The sequence below is a fragment of the Elaeis guineensis genome, chromosome 1, assembly GCF_000442705.2.
Source record: "Elaeis guineensis isolate ETL-2024a chromosome 1, EG11, whole genome shotgun sequence".
NCBI lineage: Eukaryota > Viridiplantae > Streptophyta > Magnoliopsida > Arecales > Arecaceae > Elaeis > Elaeis guineensis.
The window spans coordinates 103,474,407-103,496,230 of NC_025993.2; the positions used below are offsets into that span (position 1 = coordinate 103,474,407).

Below are 21,824 nucleotides of genomic sequence, written 5' to 3' on the forward strand. Positions count from 1 at the left end.
TCAGCTCGTCCGTGGATGAGGAGCGTGCATTGGAGACCGTATGAAGATACATTTCGCTCAGCTTGTCCGTGGATGAAGAGCGCGCATTGGAGACCGTATGGAGACGCATACTGTTCAGCTCATCCGTGGATGAGGAGCGTGCATTAAAAAATCATGGAGATATGTATCGCTCAGCTCGTTCGTGGATGAGAAGCATGTGTTCATTCAGAAACACATACAAATCTGCAAAATAATTTTTTATTATTTAATTCAATAAAGATTATAACTTAAGGATGATAAATATGCAAATTATTAGAGTTTCAAGTCTTGAAAATTGGAGTTTCGTCCAGCCGACGAAGGCAATAAACTCTCGGTCGAACTACTTCATCAACACGGTACGGACCCTTTCAGTTTGGTGCGAACTTTGATCGTTTGATCAGACGTTAAACTTCAGCTCGACGAAGAGCTAGTTCTCCAGCTCAGAAGGGTTTTCCCTTGACTCGTGAATTATAGTACCAAGCTATTCTTTATTGGTAATTGACCATCCGAATCCGTGCTTGCTCCCAGATTTCTTCCAGTAAGTCTAGGTTTGCTCTTAGCCTAATAGAGTTGCTATCCTCATCGAACTCTTCCAATCGTAGCATGGGCAAATTGATCTCAAGAGGTATAACGGCATTAGTCCCGAAAGCCAGTTTAAAAGGGATCTCTCCGATTGGGACTCATAGAGTCATGCGATATGTCTAAAGTACGTGGTACAGTTCTTCGACCAATAGTCCTTTAGCATTGCCCAGGTAGGCCTTGAGTCCTTGTAGTAGGATCCTATTTATCACCTTAGCTTTGTCGTTGCTTTGGAGATGAGCTATCGAAGTCAGCCTATGGGAGATACCGAGCCCTTCACAGAACCCCATGATCTTTGGATTATTGAACTGACGTCTGTTGTCAGTGATGATGGCTTGAGGTAGGCCAAATCGGCAGATGATTGACTTCCATACAAAGTCACGAACCTTCGCTTCAGTGATGGTCGCCAATGCCTCCACTTCTATCCATTTGATAAAGTAGTAAATCACAACAAGCAAAAACTTCTTCTATGTCGCCGCAATGGGAAGGGTCCAAGGAAGTTCATCCCCCATTGGGCGAAGGACCAGGGTGTGATGATCGGCGCCAAAGGGGTGGAAGATCGATGCTGGATGTTCAAGTTCCTCTGGCATTGGTCGCATTTGCTCACTAGGCCGGCAGCATCCTTCTGCATAGAAGGTCAAAAGTATCCTTGTCGTCACACATTGTGGGAAAGCATCTTGCCTCCCAAGTGATTGCCGTAAATCTTCTTGTGAACTTCTCATAAGGCATAATCCGCTTTCAAAGGATGGAGGCATCAAAGTAAGGGGAGAGTAAAAGACCTTTTGTATGATCTCCCATTGTATATGAAGTATTAAGGTGTGAGATGTCTTAGCCTCTTGGCTTCATCTTGGTCAGTTGGCAATACACCATCTTGTAGGTATTGAAAGATCGAATCTATCCAGCTTGATTTAGGATCTGTTTGCATCACGGGGGACTCTTCAATACGAGAATTTTTAGATACGAACTTCTTTTTAGATCGTACGTTCTGAGCCTCGTGAGCTTAGATAAGAGGTTAGCTTTTACATTTTTTGATCTCGATATTTATTGGATGCACATGATGATGAACTTGGAGACAAGATCTTTGACTTTTTGTAGGTATTTTATCATGTTGGGCTTGCACACCTCGTACTCTCCCTATACCTGTCCGACGATAAGCTGAGAGTCACTATGGACTCTAAGATGTCGAACTTCCAATTCTTTTGCCATTCTCAGACCAGTCACCAGCACCTCGTACTTGACTTCATTATTGAAAGTGGAGAATTCGAAGCATAGTACGTACTCCACAACCACTCTGTTTGGACTAGTTAGAATCAGCCCAGCTCCTAAGCCTATGGTATTCGAAGAACCATCTACATGAAGAACCCAGTATTCGTCAGGCATAGGAACTGTCTCCTCGTTATTCTGTTCTTCATCCAGAATGGTGCTTTCCAAAATTGAGTCGGCCTACACTTGAGCTTTAATGAATGGCCTTGGTAGATACTTTATGTCAAACTCTTCCAGCTCGACGGCCCACTTAGCCAGCCATCTTGAGGTATTAGATCGGTAGAGTACGGATTTGATCGATAAGGACAGCAAGTGTATGTGCTTGGAAATATGGATGCAACTTCTTGGAGGATATCACGAGAGCCTAGACCACCTTCTCCAGTCTTGTATATCTAGTTTCAGCATCATAGAGAACTCGACTGACATAATAGATCAGCTTCTGCACCTTAACCTCCTATCGGATGAGGATCGAATTGACCACTAAGGGTGAAACTGTAAGGTATAGGTACAGTCTTCTCTAGACTCTAGTTTGCTTAAAAGGGGAGGCGAGTCGAGGTTTTTTTTTAGCGCATCAAATGCAGCCTGTCTGACCATTGTAAGTTTTTCATCAGTTTGAGAGCTTTGAAAAAAAGAAGACTCCTTTTGATCGATCTTAAGAGAAATCTATTAAGAGCTGCAATTTTTTTGGTTAGACACTGTACCTTTTTGATCATCCTTGGAGGTTTCATTTCTTGAAGAGGTTGAATTTTTTTGGAATTTGCCTCAATCCCCCGTTGCGACACCATGAACACCAGAAACTTACCAGAGGTGGCACCAAACATGCATTTTCTAGGATTGAGCTTCATCTGAAAATGCCACAGCATGGTGAACGTTTCTTCAAGGTTGGTGATGTGGTGCTCGACGGCTTTACTTTTGATAAGTATATCATCCATGTATACTTTCATGTTCTTATCGATCTGCTCCTTGAAGACTTTATTGACGAGCTATTGGTAAGTTGCATTTGTATTTTTTAAGCCGAATGGCATGATCCTGTAGCAAAAAAAGCCCTGATCAGTAACAAAAGAGGTTTTCTCCTCATCTTCGGGGGCCATCCGAATCTGATTATATCCAGAGAATGCATCCATGAATGATAAGAGCTGATGTTCTGAGATCGCATCCACTAGTTGATCGATTCGAGGCAGAGGATAGTTATCCTTGGGACATGCTTTGTTGAAGTCGGTGTAATCGATGCATGGATGCCACTTCCTATTAGCTTTCTTGATTAGGACAACATTAACTAACCACTCTAGATAGTAGACATCTTGAATAAACCCCACCTTCAGAAGTTTGTCGATCTCTTCTTGTATGGCCTTTTGTCGCTCGAGAGCAAAACTATGCTTATTTTGTCTGACCGAACAATGCTTCGGATCCATATTGAGTCGATGAACTATGACCTCCGGATCGATGTCTGGCATATCAGAAGCCGACCAAGCAAATACGTCTGCATTGGCTTGAAAGAAAGAGGTGAGGTGCCGATGATTCTCTTCACATAAGTTCAAGCTGATCTTGACAACTTTGCTTGGATCCTCGTCAATTGGCACTAGGATGAGATCTTCCATCGGATGGCCTCTCTGTTCAGTTAGCTCATCCCACTTGTCAAGCTCATCTATCGATTGTTCCATTGGTGATGCTCTTCGTAAGGTCGTTATGTAACATTTTCTTGCAAGTTGCTGATTTTCCTGAAGCTCACCAATCCCGAGAGGAGTAAAAAATTTCACCGTCAAATGGTAGGTCGACACTATAGCTTGAAGAATATTCAATCCAGGCTGACTTAAAATGATATTATATACCGACGGTCTCTTTACTATAAAGTAATTTATTTCAATGACAGCCTATCTTGGAGCTCGTGCAGCTATCATAGTGAGGAAGATGGTTCCTTCTACGGAGATCGTACTATCCGAAAATCCGATAAGAGATGTATTCCTTTTTACCAGCAATTTAGAATTTAAGTTCACACGAACAAATGCATTGTAAAATAAAACATCTACTGAACTTTCATTATCAACTAAGACTCGGTGTACATCATAATTAGAAATATTTAAATATATGACTACGGGATCATCATGTGGACACTTTATTCCCTTCAGGTCGGCTTCTGAGAAGGTGATTTCATTCTCAGTCTTTCTCTTCTTCAGTTCTTTGTTTTTTTCAATTTGGTTTGATTTGGAGATACCATGGCCGAGCTGACCCCAGAGATCACACAGATCTCCCCTGCTATTGGTTGATCCCTGTGGGGGTCTTCTTGTCGAGGAGGCTCATCGCGTGGGTTCCTCAGGATTCGTTGTTCATCAACATAGTGGCTGAAGATGTCCGCATCGGATAAGTGCTTTTATCTCCTCCCTGAGCTACCAGCATTCTTCTATATCATACCCGTGGTCCCGATGGTACCTATAATATTTTTTTGAATTTCTTGCTTGCATCAGAGCAACCATCCTCCTCGACTGGGGGAGCTCTTCTTGGTACTCTATCTCCATGAGTATCTGGGCTCGAGAGGTGTTCAGCACAGTGAAGTAGTGAAATCTCCATGGAGGGGTTCTAGATCGGCATTATGCTGTAGGAGATCTAGCTCGATTTTCCCGAGGTGGAGTCTGAGAGCGACGAGGCCTTTGTTCAACACGTCGGTGCTGCACTCATCGATAATATTTCTTCTTTTTCTATCCAGTATTCAACTGCGATCCGCCATCGAGGTTCTCCCTTTGCTGATCCCAGGCTTCCTTTGCTTAAGCATACCTCTTTATCTGCTCCAACATTTTGGCGAAGTCCTTTGGGTACTTTTTGTTGAGCGAGAAGAGGAGGTCATTCTAAAAATGTCCGACCTTTAGCACGGTCATTGCAACAGACTGGTCTATGTTCCATACCTCCAAACTCGCAGCGTTAAAACGATTGATGTATTCCCAGAGTGGCTCATTCTCCCTTTGCTTTATGCTGATGAGAAAGTCTGAGTTGCGGTGCTGCCGGCGGCTACTAATGAAGTGTGCGACAAACATCTGGCTTAGTTGATAAAAAGAGTCCATGGCATTTGGTTACAAACTTGAATACTAGTGGTGGACAGCTTTCCTTAGGGTCGAGAAAAAAGCTCGACAAAAGATAGCATCGTTAGCTCCTTGTAAAAGCATGAGAGATCTGAAATTCTCCAGATGGTCTATTGGATCGGCGGTTCTATCGTATAGCTCCATCTGCGGCATCTTAAATCGGAGAGGTAGGGGCTAGCTCATAATCTTTTGGATGAACGATGGGTCAGTGTTGAAACCCAGGTTGATATCTTGTCACTATGGCGCCTGCAGCGCGTCAAGTCATCGTTGCATCTCCTGAAGTCTCCTTTCCAGGTCGTTCTTCTAATTTGGATAGTATCGAGAAGAAAGATGACCCAAAGTCGAATCCCTTGTCGAGATCGGAGTGGGTGACTGCCTATTCACGTGCCGAAGTGGGCTGTCAGGGTGGCTAAGATGGCTGGCTCCCACCCTCGGATTATGAGGAGGTCGGTCTATCGATCTTTCCTCTAGCCAGTTGTAGATTTTCTAGGACAAGAGAGGCTTGATATTTTGTTGCATCCCTCTCACCACGATCGAAAGAGCTTGCACTTGTTGTATGAGACTATTATATTGATACTTGAGAGATTGTCAGTGCTGCTGGTGGGGGGTTCTCCTGGATCGACTGCTGGTGGTGCATTCGCAGGTGCGGCATTATTGACCTGTCTGTCGTAAGAGCATTGCGACGCATTTGATGCATCCCTTCGTGTCTTCATGGTGACTAGTGATGAACTCTCTCTTCTCAGAATAGGATCCCTAAATTAGTCAAGGACTCTTCCTCTAGTGCCAAATATTGCTCTTGATCTCCCCACTTGAGATCGGATTGTAGAGATGGAGATATCCGAGATGAGACTACTGTTAGAGCTCCACCCGAATACTTGCAAAAAATTCTCAACGAGGTGTTCTCCAATAAAGATCTTTCGACACTCAAATCAGGAGATGAAGAACAATGAGAAGGAGAGAGCGAAGATTGAAGAACTTACTTTGAGGATCTTGATACCTCTTTATTTATAGAGGAAGAATTGAAGTTGTATCCACCTCGAAATCTTGATAGCTTTTCGAATTTGATGAGCAGATTGATTCGAAGAAGTTATTTCCTTTCACGAAAGGTTCAATCATGGAGAAAATTTTCTCTATCTAGACTTTCCCAATTTAGAAGAGACGGAATATATCAAAGAAAAATATAGCTCAATTGTGGATGAACTACAATAGATCATCCTAAGTCGAGGTGATTCGAACTTGGGTCGAAGAATCAAAAACTATTGCGACCTTAATGGAGTGTATTTGACGGCTTTCATGTCTATTGCATGCTCGTGATCTATCATGCATTCATCTTTCATAGCTCAATCAAAACTCAAAATGTTGCAATCAAAATCAAGGTACAGACCCGCAACATAAAAATTTACCATGTGGGTCATTATCCCTGATATCAAATCCGTAATTTTAGAAATTCCTGATGTGCTTTTCATAACGGCTAAGATCAATCGACATGCCGTTTCATCTTGGTCTTCGGCCCGGTCTACATATCTGATACATCGGAGTTTTAAAACCTTAGAATCCGTTGCGCCCCGATTGTTTCGGAGCTATTATCCGTAATTCATTTTTTTCTTTTCTTTTTAAATATTTTTAAAATATTTTTTGGATGAAATTAATATTTTTCAATATTATTAGACATTAGTTGAGCGGTCGGATGGGCCGTGAAAGAAGATTCTGCTTCGTGCGAACCTACCGTTGGATCGCGCAATGGTCGCTTTGAAATTATTCGAATTGCTTTGAGATCTGTGCAGTATGTGATCCAACGGTTGAGATCCCGAACCCCGTGGATTGTCGTGGGCCAGTGGTGGGAACCATCCAGCAGCTTCCATCCCCTTCCAGACCTCCCTAGCTTCGAGAACGTGGCGGAAACCATCCAGCAGCTTCCGACCCCTCTAGACCTCTCTAGCTGGTAAAGCTGTCCTCTTACGCCGCATATAAATTACCGCCCCATCTTCGAGGCTTTATCCGTAACCGAAAAAGTGCAACATTTCTTTCAGCAAGAAAGCCCCGATCGATCCAGTGACCCAAGCAGACATCTCAGGCAGAACCAATTGTAGTAATCTATACACAATAGATAGAGAGAGAGAAAGAGGGACAAGCCGGTGGATGATGGAGATCACAGGGGTGAGCCGGGACGAGGAAGGGAAGAAGAAGGTGGAGAAGGTAGAGGTGCCCCGAACTCGGCGGCCGGACACCATCCGCTACTTCGAGAGGAAGTTGGTCGATAAAGGGATCCACCGCATGGACCGCCATCCCGCGGATGGCCTCGGCGGCCTCCACCAGGTCCCCAAGTCCGGCCATGGCGGGAAGTTCACCTGGGAGGGCCCTGCCGACGAGGCCTACAACGAGCTCGATCCCGTTCCGCCCGCCATCGACCCGAACGATCCCAACTACGTCGAGGAAGAAGAGGAAGAGCCCACCAGAAGCAGAGGAGAACAAGAAGATGAAGCAGAGGAGGGCGTGATGACAAAGCCCAGCGATGCGCTTGTCGTTGGAGAAGTGGAGGTGGCCAAAGTGGCGGAGGCCAAGGAAGGGATCTCTAGGATCGAAGTCCTCCCTCCCCTCCAGCCGTAATTGTATAGATGGAGGATCCTTCTCCCTCCCTCGGCACCGAGTCGGCCCGGCGAGTTGGGAGTTGGCTTCCTGAAACTTCTTCCCTCTTTGTTCTTTTCTTGTGCTTTTTAATGTTGCAGTACGAAGAATAAACCAACTAGCCAAGTAATTAAAGGGGTGTGCTGCAATGTGTGGTTTTGGGGTCACTTGTTCCAGCTCCTAAGATGAGCGACTACTATTATGACCTCAATTTCAGCATAACTGCTACCTTTAGTGGATGAATAGAAAAATATTTTTGTAACATTCCATTTTTTGATTAATTAATATAATTAGGTTTGTCGTGCAGATTTATCTAGCACCAGAGAAGAGTATTCAATAAAAAGCCGCTACAAAATTAAGAGAGTAAGGGATGACTTACCTTCGTACCGCCGCGTGTCCGAATTCCTCCACATCCTAGGCTAGCGATGTCCCGACTAGAAGAGGAACGCACGGTTGCTCAGCTGCGGAGGATCATCATCAAGGCTGCAAATGCTCACAAACCCATGATTAGATCCATCTTCTGCCACATAAAACAGTTGGAATAGCAACTTACAATAAGGGATCAAGATGATGTACCACAAAGCTCCATCAAAAATTTATACATCATATAACAAGGGTAGGCAAAAGAAACTTTTCATGCTCAAGCGTTGCACAAAGCCCAATATTTGGCCGAAAACATGATGTAATATATAAAGGTTGGGAGAATACGGTTCATAAGCTTATCAGCAGATGGACCATCAGCCAAAACTGCGGTCTAACAAGTGCCTTCTTTGATTTTATACATGCACCAGTTGAAAGCATTACTACAACACAAGCCCGGTTAAATCCAAGCGCTGCATGACGGTTGAAACCATGTCTGAAAGTCCTCAAAGGATGCAAGGGCTTTCAGATGGCAAAATTATATTTCAGCATGCAGACCATCAGATAGGTGCAGAAAAATTCAGAGGTACATGAAAAAGGGATCAGCATTGTTCAAAGCTCCTGCTTTAGCGTAACGTCAATAATCCCTATGGGGGACTTGGGACGATAATGTTCATCCGTGTCAACTTCCTCAATTTCCTGGACAGCATTAAAGACAAGCATTCAATGGTATCAGCAACAAAAGATTTTTTGGGTAAAAAACGAACAAAGCCAACTTGTTAATGAATTTAGTTTACAAGAGGTCAGGGATTATCCCAATTCGTGAAATTTCCACTTCAGGACACCCTGGGCACCCATTGTATAGATTAAAAAAGGGGCACACATCAGTGCTTTGCACAAAAGCACACTCAACAATGATTTCGTTATTCGTAAGAGGAAGCATGATCCAACTAGATAAACAGAAAAAACACACAACCTCCTACTTTGGAATAATCCAAGAGCGCTTGGCAGAGACTTGGAAAAGAAAGCAAACCAGTAATATTTTCTTACAAGTCGGTCAATGCTAGCTGATTGTGGCATTTCTAATATAAATATCATCAATTGAACTCTAGCAAAGTCAAAACATATGCGGCATGAGGCCTGGTTAAAGCTTAACCACTGGAGCAAGATGCACTGAAATACTTGAAATCCATAATTGCCTCGTCCGCATCACTGATAAGCTGCAAATGTCATCTTTGCTACATCCAGACAAAATTCTACATTATATGTTCCTCCAGCAAGAACCTGAATAGCTAGTTTTAGTGGCAAAGATCCAAAAGCAGGTTCTTCAAAGGTCAGGCCGAGGTTTGCCCTGTTGACCAACTGCGCCCTTGACAGCTCTGTAAGTTTGAGTGATTCTACACAAGCTTGTCTAAGAGAGTGCCCACCGTTCAACAGTTGACATCATCAAGACAACTTAAACATAGTGACAAAATGTACCAGTACGAATTATTTGTATATGGTGCCTACTACAGATTGTATTATACATAATAAAGGAATATAATTGTTAAATTGGTAAAAAGCATAAACTTTACCATTCTCAAAATGGAAAAGCTGCAACAATACTGTTTCTAAAAATGATTAACATGTTCCTAAGCAGTGAACCTTATCTAAATAATTCACAGTCTGAGTGTTCCTATCACAGCTCATTAGCCATATAGAAAGAGAAAATTCACTTAACCTTTAAATAAGGTGATGTCCAACTTAAGGATACTCACTTATGGATGGATAACTAGATCTGTTAGGGCTTTCATTTCACAAATGATTACAAGGATGAAATGCCTTTTATGTTAATACAACAGTCAGCAATAAAGTTCTGGCAGCAGTTTGGTAGTTGTCGCTAGATTCTTCTAACAATGAGCCTTTCTATGGGGAAAAAGAAAACATGGTCAATATATTAATCCATGCAATGGTGGTGAGGGTGGGTAGGGGAGGCAGAGGAACAGAGAGAGCACTTAGTTGGCTACCTGGACCACATCTTCCCCCTTGATGACCCGTCCAAACACAACAAGCTTTTCATTTAAGTCTGGAATTGGTGCTGTTGTAATAAAGAGCTCAAATCCTTTATCATCTGAATTAGCCACCGTGGTCCCAATCATGAATGCTTCATGCTTTGGACTGCATATATCATATAAGAAGGTTCGGATAAAACAAAAGCATCAACAGTTTTCAAACCAAAAGAAAAAAGCAGCGCACAATTACATGTGACACATCATAATATATTTCTGCATTGCAAGAGAATATGAAACATAAAAAAAAATATCATCCAGCACCAAAATAGCCAGCTAGTAAACCTTATGGCAAGTTGATTGTTGGATTTTCCTTTCAATATCCAGTCTTCTGCAGCTCCAATTCTTTGAGAATGACCTCCTTGGATCACATAGTTCTTTATCACATGATGAAACGGCATCATTTTGAAATAACCCTTTTGACTGCATCATAGATTGTTTGTCAGTCATTATCTTGACAGAAAGGGAAATTGGAAAAAATAATCCCCGCTGATTGACATTTTTTAACTGCTGAGCTGTTTAAGAATATAATGTCCAAACTTTGATGTTACTAAATTTTATGTTCACCATAAGTGCTGACACAGGTTAATGAAGTTTAGCAACTCTCACCCATTAAAAAAAAAAACAGAGAAACTTTTTCTCTTGCAGGAAAACTAGGATAATAATAAGCCTCGGAACCCCAGAAATCGAACAATCAATCAGATTGCAGAAGGTTCAGAGATGTGTCAAAACAAACTCCATAACATCTCACATCATAAGAACAAACTAGATACAGTGACTGCCAAATAATTAGTAAAAAGAAAGGAGCAGGTGTCCACACATATATTCCGCAATACTTTCAAATGCTTACCATAACACAACAAACTTGTCCACAACATCAGGAGACGCATCCTTGTCAAGCTCCATAGTTATTGAACCTTTCCCAGTATTCAAAATCTATTGCAACAATACAACAATTTAGCGTGATTCAACTAAAAAGAATATTTTGATCAGCACATCCCACAGTACGTGCTGACCTACAATCATGTGCAGTGAAGTGTCCATTATAATGAATTTTAGTTTTAATATATTGATAAAGGTTGAATTGTTGGTTAAGGATAATATGAGATGCAATATTGGCCATTGTGTTTCAAACATTAAGGTAAGAAGCAAAGGAACATACATGGTATCAAGGAAAATGTTGCCTATGCTATTAATTGTAGCACCAAATCCACAGAATAGCATATTATTTTTCTTATATAAACCCTCAATGGTAAGCAGCAGTGGATATATATCTGTCAGCGTGTGCACGCACTAATAAGCATGGACACTATGGGATACAGACACAACCAGAAATGGATACATCAATGGATATATGCATATCTTTGGATGCGCAGGCCCATACATGTGCATGTGTATGTGTGTGACCATATACATTAATTACACACACACACGTGCACGCATGTGCACACACATATATATGCATGCCTACGTGTGTACATATATACACACGTATATACATATATGTGCGTGTGCAATACATACATATATATATACATGCATGCATGCCTGCATGTATGCATATATATGTATGTACATAAGTAAAACATGGTAGGTCATCAAAATAATATATTCCGTACATTATATAACAGCATCAATTTTTATGAGCTCATCATCGAGTCATCATTCAAACCTATAGAGCATAATACATACCCCATATTTTAATATTAACATCATAGACTATAAATTTGACCATTTACTGTTAGAAGGTTTAAGAATAAAAAATAAAGAAAACACCCTCCTCTTCATATTTGGAAGTATCAGAAAAGTATCTTGACTATATCTGAGAAGCATTTGGAGCCCTTTATTTAATTTCGAACAATATAATACTTTACCCAAGTATTGGACATGTATCTAAGAAATTTCCGACAAAAATCAGTATCTAATACAAACATAGCATGTGATTGACATATTAGATATGAATATATCAGATGAAAAGCTAAATGCAAAAAAAAAGGACAAAAAAGATAAATAAGTGATGAAAATAGAAAGCCAGATACTCTTGCCAAATAGCTGCAGTCTAACAGAAATGTGAAGTTGTTAATAAGAGAAATTGCAATGCTACAAAAGAGAGGAATTGTTGGCAATATAATGGATAAAACTAGGAACGGTAAGCATAACCAGGGTCTGAGAAGCAAACTACCAAAAAGGTATAAAAGTCTTGCCAAATAGCTGCAGTCTAACTAATGCGAACTTGTTAAGAAGAGAAATTGCACTGCTACAAAAGAGAGGAATTGTTCGCAATATAATGGATAAAACTTGGATCGATAAGCATAACCAGCATCTGAGAAACAAACAACCAAAAAGGTATAAAGGAAAGAAGCATTATATTAAGTTCTAATCATTGATCCAACCAAAAATCTAGCAGATCATCTTAATTTTTTGAACCTTGCAACTCACAAATAGCAGTATGCTCGAGTACAGAAAGATTACAACTCCTATTTAAGGAAGTTGTCAATCTTTTAAAGGTTCAGGCGGTCTGCTAGTTGCAAATAATGATAGTATGGATAAAGCCATTAAATCATCTTAAGTTTACTAACTGAAGTTTCAAAGGTTGATCCCATATCTCAATTGATTTTGCTGATTGCAAAGAGACAAGGTTATGGAATCATTATTATCTCCATTATCAGAGAAATGCAATTTATTTAATTTTCCTTAAAACTTGATCCATAGACTGCTTTAAAACTAGTAATTGAATTTTTGAAAATAACCAACAGCAGCATTAATGTCCAACAGTCTCACAAAAACTCAGGTCCTTGTTCAAAATAACATGGTTGATAAAGCTATGGGCTCAACTAGATGATGACCAGCAGAAATAATTTTGATCTTGAAACTAACAGTTTATTTTGATTAAATTGTTATAAGTTGAACAAAAGTTTGCAATCAGTGAAATCACAAACCAATTTCTGAAAGAACTATGGTAACAGAACTCAATATTAAACTTGAAAATGTAAAAGTGGAGAAGCTTACCGCATAACTTGGAAGATTGTATTTCTTTGATTCTCCAAACGTTTCTGATTTCTTTACCACATAAACAAATGAAAAAGAAAAAGGAACTGTGAAAAAAGGAATAATGAAGTTTAAGTTGCATCTTGTTTTAGCAAAAGTAACAGTGGAATAGAATGGAAAGAATATCTTTAAAACATAAACATAGGTAAACATCCTTTGTGATGCACCTAGCTGTTGTAGGCAAAATGAATTACTCCTTCATAAGATTGGCAAAACTGAGAGAGAAGTTGAGAAAAGGGTAAGATTAAAATATGTTTACCTGCAAATCGTGCAAGTCAAACCCTGATTGATCACTTGACCTACAATGAAGTGAATGAACTTTAGATACAAAAAACGCATACTAATAAGACAAAAAAGCAGTCAAAAGATTAAATAATAAACCATGAATTGATAGTTATGATGTAGTCTGGAGCTAATTTTAGATTCCAAGTTGTGCATTCATATAATTAAATGATGAATGTGAGTATAGATTTAATCATATATGGTTCAATACATGGTTTGAAACGAATGGTACATAACAGACGCTAACCTTCCATGCCGGTGCCTGTAAGTTGCATATAGGGATAACACAATCAAGATGACAACAAATTTGCAAGTAATAATAGTTGCCAGACGTGTTTGAGTTGGGCCCTTCTTCCTCTTGCTTTGTTGTAACAATGCCTGTGGTTTGATTCTTGCCATGAGGTGCTTTTACAAAATGACGATCTCTAGCAACAGCTTCCTCTATGCAAAACAAGAAAAAACGAGAGGAAAACAATGAATAAGTCTTGAAAAAGAAAGGAAAACAATGAATAACTCCTGAAACATTCAAGTCAGTTAATGATCAATGACAGATAAGCATCCATCCATATCATAGCTCAAAGGTTTTTGGCCTAGGAAATATCACTTCTGTCATCAGCTAAATTCAAAGCTTCTTGCAACTAATGGTTTCAACATCAAGAATTCATAATACTAATGACCCCATCATCCAAAGATTCTACCACTAAAGGTGTTTTGAGGTCAAAAATGAATTAGTGCATGCCTCAAAGCAAGACTTTCAACATGCAATTGTAGATCCTTAGTAGCTTTGGATAGAAGATACAAACAACTTGCAGGGAACTGAAGTTGTCAAAAGACTTAAGATGTGGAATAAAATACTCTTCCATGCAGGGTGGAGTTGCTTATTCCAAGTGAAACAAGTAGATCTTCTTACAAAATACTCATTTTGCCTTTAGGAATAAATAAAATAATTCGAGCAATTGGTGGGTTAAAGCGGAATAGCCAGAGTAGGGGCCTTTTTCCACTTGAACCCTGAAACAAATGCAGTCTAGGTGAAATATATGTAGAAGAATTGCCTAATTGATTGCAGCAATATGGTCCTAACTTCTGACCACCAAAATGCATTCTACTTCTTGAGGTTAGCCCCTTGCTTGCCCTCACGTGCTTAGAGTTCTCTTATTTGCAAAATTTTGACATTAACTAGGAGGGTTAATTTATTCTGAGTGTCACTTTATAGAAGTCCACAAAGTGTGATGGATAATGTCTTGTTTCATCAAGTTGACCTCATATAGATGAAAAACTAAGGCTGTGATTGGCTGGATAGGGGCAGATTATCAGTTTAACCAACTAAACACATGTCAAAAAGTGGTGGATAAAATTATTTGATTAAAGGCCCCAAAACCCACTTAATCTAAGCAATTTATTTAATGAGGGAGGGTGAAATATAGCTTAATCATCCAAAGCTCTCTTCATTCTCTTTACTTTTTCACTTTTCTATAACTTATTCCACTAATCCTGGAATGTCAACCAAATAGCGGATAAGTTTAACCGCTGGTTAGCTGGTTAGGGGGTAATTATAATGGCTAAATATATCTACCCTTGCTTAACTATTTGGCATCGAAATGCAACCTTAATGATTGAGAGTAAAATATAAAGAATAGTGTCATTAGGAAGTGAGCATATCCAAATGAGACTAAGATACTAAAGTGGATACATCACAAACAAGCATGAGATATTTCAGACATTGGGACCCATAAAGTTTCTAGATTACTTTTTCTAAATAGTTAATTATAAATTTATGAGAATTGCAGATTTCCCTTTGAAGATCAATCGCATATAATACTTGAATACCAGCATATTTGATAACCAAAAAAAAAAAAAACGGCCATGATTTTCGTAAGCTTGATAATGAATCTAAGCACTTGTTCAATTTTGTTTTGTAATCGGTCTTTTTTAAATCCCAACGGAGAATGGCAAAAGTTGCTCAAATCTCAAGGGAGGATGAATCCCCTCACAAAGATTGGTCTAGAGGAAACAGATGGTATACTGGACCCGTCAGAATTATTTGATAATAACACTATAACAGCTCGATTGGTCGTTGTAGGGATGCTACAACCCTTGACAACAAAGGTTGAAAGTAAAACTACGAAAGGTTATCCGTCAAAGCTTTAACGTCTCCCGCTACGAGAACTGAAGAATTTGCTTGATTTCCTCGACTGGGGACGCGGCATGCAGATCTAATAGATAGGGAACAGATTGAGCCAAATTACGAGGGTCTACAAGATATCATTGTTGCGAATTGGAAGCCATCGATGGGGCAATAGAACTTACATGAAGAAGAGAAACCTAGGAGAGACTTACGACCAGGATAGCCTCCTCTGCCGGGGGTCGCCTCACCGCATGCCCGCTTGCTTGTTGCTCCTCCGCCTGATTCGCGCAGTTCGGATGGAAAAACCCTAGAGAGACCACCGATGCTTAGACGACGCGTCGAGGGAGGGAGGGCAGAAGAAGAACAAGACAGAAAGAGGGAGAAAAACGAAGTTGAGACGCTGCGCCGCTGCCTTGCCTATCTCGATCTGTTGTTCGATATCTCCCTCATCTCATCCCCCGACTCCTCGTCCTCATCGCCTCGCCTCGCCTCGCCTCGCCTCTGTCCGACGTCGAGGTGGCACGTGCACGTGCACGTGATCGCTATGAAACCCCTCTCTCGGGTTGCTGATGTGTTATAGGCCGCCTCACCATCAACGGGCCCACGAGTCATGGGCCTTCAAGTGGGCCGATAGACGTAAGCGTCTAATAATAAAATCTTTAAAAAAAACAGGAAGCTTCGTGGCCGCCCCTAGGTATTGATCGATTTATATGCAGCCTAGCCTTCGGTTGTCCCCCCCACGAACTCTCGCCGTAACTCGGAAAGTTTCGTCTTGGTGCTGCTTTGGTGAGGTGGAGGAGGGCCTGGGGAGGGGATGGCGAAAGGAGACGACGCGGTGAGGAGGAAGAGGAACAAGACCCACCGCAAGCGAATGAGGAACAGCGACTCCGCCGTCTCCGCTCGCGTCGCCTCCATCATCGCCGCCAAGCACCGCCGCAAGGCCGGCAAGCGCCGCATCTGCGAGGGGATGTGCTTCAGCCTCCCGACTCCCGACGACCCCTTCAACGATCGGCACGGCAAGAAGGGCGTGGCCAAGACGTGCGCCGCTCGGAGGGCCAACGAGAAAAGAAAGTCGCTTGCCCTCCCCAAGGAGGTCCCTCCTCCCGGTCCGGCCGCCGAGAACAAAGTAAATCAGGTAGACGTCGCTCCGAATCACGAGGGAGACCGGCGCCCTGGAGGAAAGGGCGGTGGAGATGGTGGCTGCTCGGACTACGGCAGCCCCTCCAAGTTTCTTATCCTCTGCCTGAACGCCCTACAGGATGCTTGGGTCGAGGAAGGGACATCCGATGGAAGTGTGGAGGGGAATCTCTTGGCCAGCACCTGGGGTGTGGAGTTCTGGAGGTGCTGTTCTGCCGGATCGGATATATCGGACACTAGTGGGGCTTGTGCTAGCAGAGAGCAGATCGCTTGGCTGGTTTCCACGGCTTCTGATATCATTGCACAGAAGGAGAAGCAGGGGATTTTCGTGACCAGCCCCTTCCTTGTATACCTCGTCCCATCTCAAGAGAAGGCTGTTCAGGTCTGCTTGTTCTTTTGTTTGTGAATTTATCCATCACAACATCTTCTCTTATCTAATATAGGACTAAAGATCAAGGACATAAGATACTACTCCGTAATTTGGACTCTTCTTCAGCATAATTCAAGTTCAAATGCGGCCTGCTTCCTATCTATTTTTTTGTCATCTTGCACTTATGCAATAGTTATCTTGATGTTATGATTGATTAATGCCTCTCTCTGAAATTCATGCTCAGGTTAGATCACTGTGCAAACCACTCAAGGCTTTCGGAATCCACACAGTAAGCTTGCACCCCAGTGCGTCTATGGATCACCAGGTTCACGGGTAAGCAGAAGGTCGGACTTTTTCTGCTTAGCAGTTCCTTTACGCAAAAAACTGTGACTGTGCTAACATGACACAGGCTAAAAAGCTATTCTAACATAGTAAGAATGTTGAAGATATAGTAGCTAGGTTCAGAAAAGAGCATATTTTATATTAGTCTCCTCTGTTCAAGAAAGCAATTGTTGAAGTGCTGTTGTGCGTCAATGAAACACAAAATGTCTACCTTTTGGTGAATGTCACCAAACTCCTGGTTTCTGGTCAAAAATAGAAAAACTTTGAAGCATGATATATTTAGTATGCATACTACTATTTCAAAATGCTTCAAAACATACAGTATCATATAGATTATTTATTGAAGAAGCTCAAGCAAAGTGTTTTCTGCACCCAAGTCAAGCACTCCCCCACCTCCCATTCAAAAAAGGAAAAAAGTGCCGAATGACTGATTTTTGTCAACATTCTACTTATCTTCCACTCTCATCTCATCCTTTTCTTCAAACTAGAATTTAGAAGACCCATCTTATTGATTATGGTTTAGGACTGTGCACAAATGAATGAAACTCTTTGGAGTTTATGTAGACCAAGGCTTTTAATAGCCGATGTCTTAGCCAACTCTGTGGGTGGCTGGTAATGAGATGAGTGAAGGTTTAGGTCTTTCTTAACCTTGATGAAAGTTGGGAGAATTTAGAACCAAAATATTCTGATTTCTTGATTGAGATAGAGCAACCAATATATTCTAAGGACCTTCCTTGACACATGGGAATGGAGATATTGAATTATCAACCAACATATTAAAATTGAGATTAATTGTATCAGTATGGTATTCTTTTAGGGTTAGGTTCAAGTTACACCTTGTGTAGTCCTTAAAGAGTTATACCTTTTTGGAATTAAATAATGGGGTCTCACATCGATGATTCGACTTGTTGGATGTGATCTACTATTTCTAAATTGCTTGTATATTAAAAATCATATATGATTTGGAGATCTCTGGCCTACATTATTAAATAATCAAAAATTAGATAATTTGAGTAACACAAAACAGTTAACCACTTGATGCATATACTAGGGATCTAGAGGTGGTAGATCACATCCAATAGCTTAGAACATCATGTGGGACTCCCATCATTCTATTCGGTGTAACTTGATACCGACCCATTCTTTTAATATTAATAATCAAAACTCATTTCAGATTGAAATGTAAGCTTGAAAGATCATAGTTGATATATGGTACTCTGGAGTTGATATCTTAGGGTATGTTGATTTACATTGGTTGAGATAATAAGGGCCAGGATTTTATACATATCATATGGCCAAGTGCCTAATACTAATACATGCTGATAGCTTCAGCAAGATCTCGGATCAGATGAAAACCTTGGTCTAGAATAAAAGGGGCATATAGATGATGAGGGATATACAAGGTTTACGTCGGAAATTAGGTCTATGCTTAGCATCCAAATAAAAATTACAGTCCATTAATTCTAGTGCAAAGGCGTATTTTTTTATTATATAGCTATCCTTTATGGTCAATTCAAGCAATGCTTTTTGTTTATGTGCATATCATTTGGCAAAATTTCTGGTTCACACTTCTATGGGTAAGTACATTGTTGATTATGTTATGTAGGTTCTGTTTCCCTAAGGCCCTTAACACCTGCTATTTCTTAAACAGTTTAAAAAGCTGCGAGCCTGAGTTCGTTGTATCCACCCCAGAAAGGCTTCTTGAGCTTGTTGCCCTAAGGGCCATTGACATATCTAGTACATCCTTATTGGTAAGGCATATGTAGTATTTCTTGGAAACACTTGTCATGCAATTGCATGGATTCCATATTCTGCAAGTTTTTCCCTTTTGCATAAAATAGTTCTCATAAGTCTGAGATTAGTAGTTCATTTGTTTCCATTGGAATATTTTGCAGAGGTCATTCTTTTAAAGTCATGCCTGCCAACCTTTTTCCTCAACATTGTAGATGTTTTACATTGTTTTGAAGTTTAGATGGATGCCAATCCTTTTTCATAATACTTGAAAACATGAACTTCTTTCCATTCACTGATAAATTATTACCATTTTTGGATGCAAAAGGCAGAATTAGTTTTTCCTGAAAGCGAGTATTTCATCTATATCATCAGTGTATCTGATTATCTATGTAAAACTACCTTCTGGCTGCATTTTGCCCACATGGACCTTGTATTGCCATTGACCCTTTCAGCTAGGTCTTGTAATATGAGTATGATCTTTAGTTAATCAAACCTCATTAATTCAAATCTCTTATTTTTTGCTGAAATTTATCTTTCCTTTCTTTCTTTCTTTCTTTTTATTTTTATTTTTTTCAGGTTATTGATGGATTGAAAAAATTTCTAGACCTTGGGTTTGTAGATAAAGTCTATTCCATCAGGGACAGTATAACTGGACATCCTCAGATGGTTCTCTTCAGCGATTCTGATGAAGAAGCCCTTAAGCCTGTGGTGCAAAATTTACTCAGAAAGCCACTTAGGAGACTGTCGTTGTATGATTCTGCAGCTAGTCAAAGTGCATTTATATCTCAACATGTGCACTTATGTACACCAGAAGAGGATAAGCTATTGAAGGTATGTGATATCCTTTCAGAATACCTGGTTGTGCGTTTGTCTCTAGCTATATGGTAATAACCCTTGACGTGTTGATCTACCAAGTTGTGAGTGCTATATAGCTGATCTCTTTTTTAAACTCTGGTGAACTTTATGGCAAGTAAATCCAACATGAAAAGGTTTTTACCAAGGCTTGTTGGTTGTGATTGTGGTTATTTCTGAAAAATATCTTTGCTTAAGCTGTCTAAGCCATGATCTGAATCAAAGCGTTGCAGTTTTCTGCACGGACACTCTAAAACTCTTGGGGTGATATTATATGTTTGTTGATCGTGTCAATCTCTATGTGAAAAAGAACTTGCAAGGAGGCAGGGCTTTTACTTTGTGATTGCCAAATGGTTCTATGATTGCTATGAATTGGTAGTTTGTGAAGGAAATATGTTTGTGGATCACTTGATACCATTTTCAAATTGTCTATCACATTGATTCTTGAAGTTTATTCTGATGTTTACCTTGCCATATATTTCTATATAATATGTCGCATGACAATGGAACTACCAACAGTTTTCTTGGCCATGACTGAGCACTTTCCTAATTTTGAAAGCCTTGTGCATAGCGAATGTGTTTCGTTGCATTGATTGTAGCCAATTATATTGGTCTAACACTGGTTTCTTTGACATTTTACCGAACACTATCTGTTTAATGTTTTCAATTTTCCAGGCTATGCAAATTCTTACTCAGACACTTAGTAACCAAACACCCCATTGTGTTAAGGTCCTATTTATACTGGGAACAGCTAGCAAGGCTTAGATGTTAATTTCTTCCCTTAATGCTGGAGGTTATGCATTATCTATGACTCTGCAAGCGACTTCTTTATTATAGCTGACAGGTTAGCAAGTGAATTTGTTAATGCGTTGTTCTAGAAGACTACTTAATGTTGTATGACTTTTAGAACCCTACTTTCCGTAATGTCTTATTGTAATCTCACAGCATGCACCTTCTATTATTCTATATAATTGAATCCAATAAATGGTGATCCCTGTTATGGCAGTCACAAGACACAAGAATTCTTGATTTTATAATATTTTTTACATGGAAAGCATTTCAATTCATTGCAGTGAAAAGGTGACAAAAGTCACGGTGAAGGATAAAGAGAACATTCTGAAAGCAGATATGGAGGAATTTGAAATAGTGATGTTTGTGGATCTGCCCTCAGTTGAAGATTATGTCGAAATTCTCACAAGAATTGCACGCCATTCTGTAACTGGGGTGCTACATAGTTTTTTTCGGAAAGCAGATGCTCCTCTCTCTCAGCCTCTAATCAATGTGCTTGAGCAGTGTGGTCAGATGGTGCCTGAAGTCCTGAGAAGTTTTGATTCTTCATAGTTTAACAGTTGAGGTTGGAGATATTTGATGAATGATCAGCAGTCTCATTCATTTGTTCTTTCATTTTTCTTTCATTATGGATGTGACATGCTTTATGATAGAGTTATATCCACGATGAATGCGGTTTTGACCTTCACCTAGTAACTGATCTCTTCCTGATAGCCTTTTTATCTACCAAATAATTTAGTATGACTCATGTTGAAAGTTGCTTTATAGCTTATGTTTTGAAGTTTCTCAAAATTCATACCGTGCTAAAGTATAACCTGTTTTCTAGAAGTATCATCTCATGCTGTATAAGAAAGTTAAGATACATGAACTCCCGAATGGTGTCTGCATAAACAAAGTACTGGCCTCTGCAAGGCATTGTCGGGGATGTGCGGTCCAAGGATTTCTGATGCTGCTGAAGTATGTTAATCTGAATTTAGTTGTAGCTACTTGTATGTTTGAAACTGTGCAACGTGTCAGTGGAATTTTGAAGAATTCATTCTGCAGTTTCTCTTTTATTTCTTTTCAAATTTTCTCCAGAAACTCCTGGATAAAGTGGATCTGTGTTGTACCGTTCTGGCATTATGTCCAGAGAATGGCCAACCAATCACCTTTCCCTTCAATGTATCAATTCTCTCCTTAGA

At 40.3% G+C, this 21,824-nt stretch overlaps 3 protein-coding genes across 7 annotated transcripts; 2 read left to right on the forward strand and 1 right to left on the reverse strand.

Moving 5' to 3' along the window:
* Positions 1-6,686: 6,686 nt before the first annotated feature.
* LOC105038195 (uncharacterized) lies at positions 6,687-7,820 on the forward strand. Its single transcript, XM_029262511.2, has one exon. It carries the CDS (start codon positions 7,071-7,073, stop codon positions 7,536-7,538), a length of 468 nt encoding a protein of 155 aa, XP_029118344.1. The 5' UTR covers positions 6,687-7,070; the 3' UTR covers positions 7,539-7,820.
* Positions 7,821-8,220: 400 nt separating this feature from the next.
* LOC105038196 (peptidyl-prolyl cis-trans isomerase CYP21-4) lies at positions 8,221-15,969 on the reverse strand. Of its 5 annotated transcripts, none has more exons than XM_010913920.4 (9): positions 15,837-15,969; positions 15,632-15,726; positions 13,542-13,735; positions 13,272-13,311; positions 12,974-13,024; positions 10,815-10,900; positions 10,250-10,387; positions 9,923-10,073; positions 8,221-8,615 (listed from the first exon to the last, which is right to left on the reverse strand). In XM_010913920.4, exons 3-9 carry the CDS (start codon positions 13,691-13,693, stop codon positions 8,529-8,531), a joined length of 705 nt encoding a protein of 234 aa, XP_010912222.1. In that variant the 5' UTR covers positions 13,694-13,735; positions 15,632-15,726; positions 15,837-15,969; the 3' UTR covers positions 8,221-8,528. The 5 variants fall into 5 exon arrangements, with proteins under 5 accessions (XP_010912222.1, XP_010912220.1, XP_029118343.1 ...); XM_010913918.4 differs by having other exon boundaries at positions 15,602-15,726; positions 15,837-15,968; XM_029262510.2 differs by having other exon boundaries at positions 15,632-15,965.
* A 173-nt stretch (positions 15,970-16,142) lies between these two features.
* LOC105038198 (DEAD-box ATP-dependent RNA helicase 40) lies at positions 16,143-21,339 on the forward strand. Its single transcript, XM_010913921.4, is given in 7 exon segments — positions 16,143-16,938; positions 17,171-17,259; positions 18,920-19,019; positions 19,579-19,833; positions 20,530-20,659; positions 20,662-20,698; positions 20,928-21,339. Coding segments are annotated over 7 exon segments (1,584 nt in total). The 5' UTR covers positions 16,143-16,233; the 3' UTR covers positions 21,196-21,339.
* The last annotated feature ends 485 nt before the right edge of the window (positions 21,340-21,824 follow it).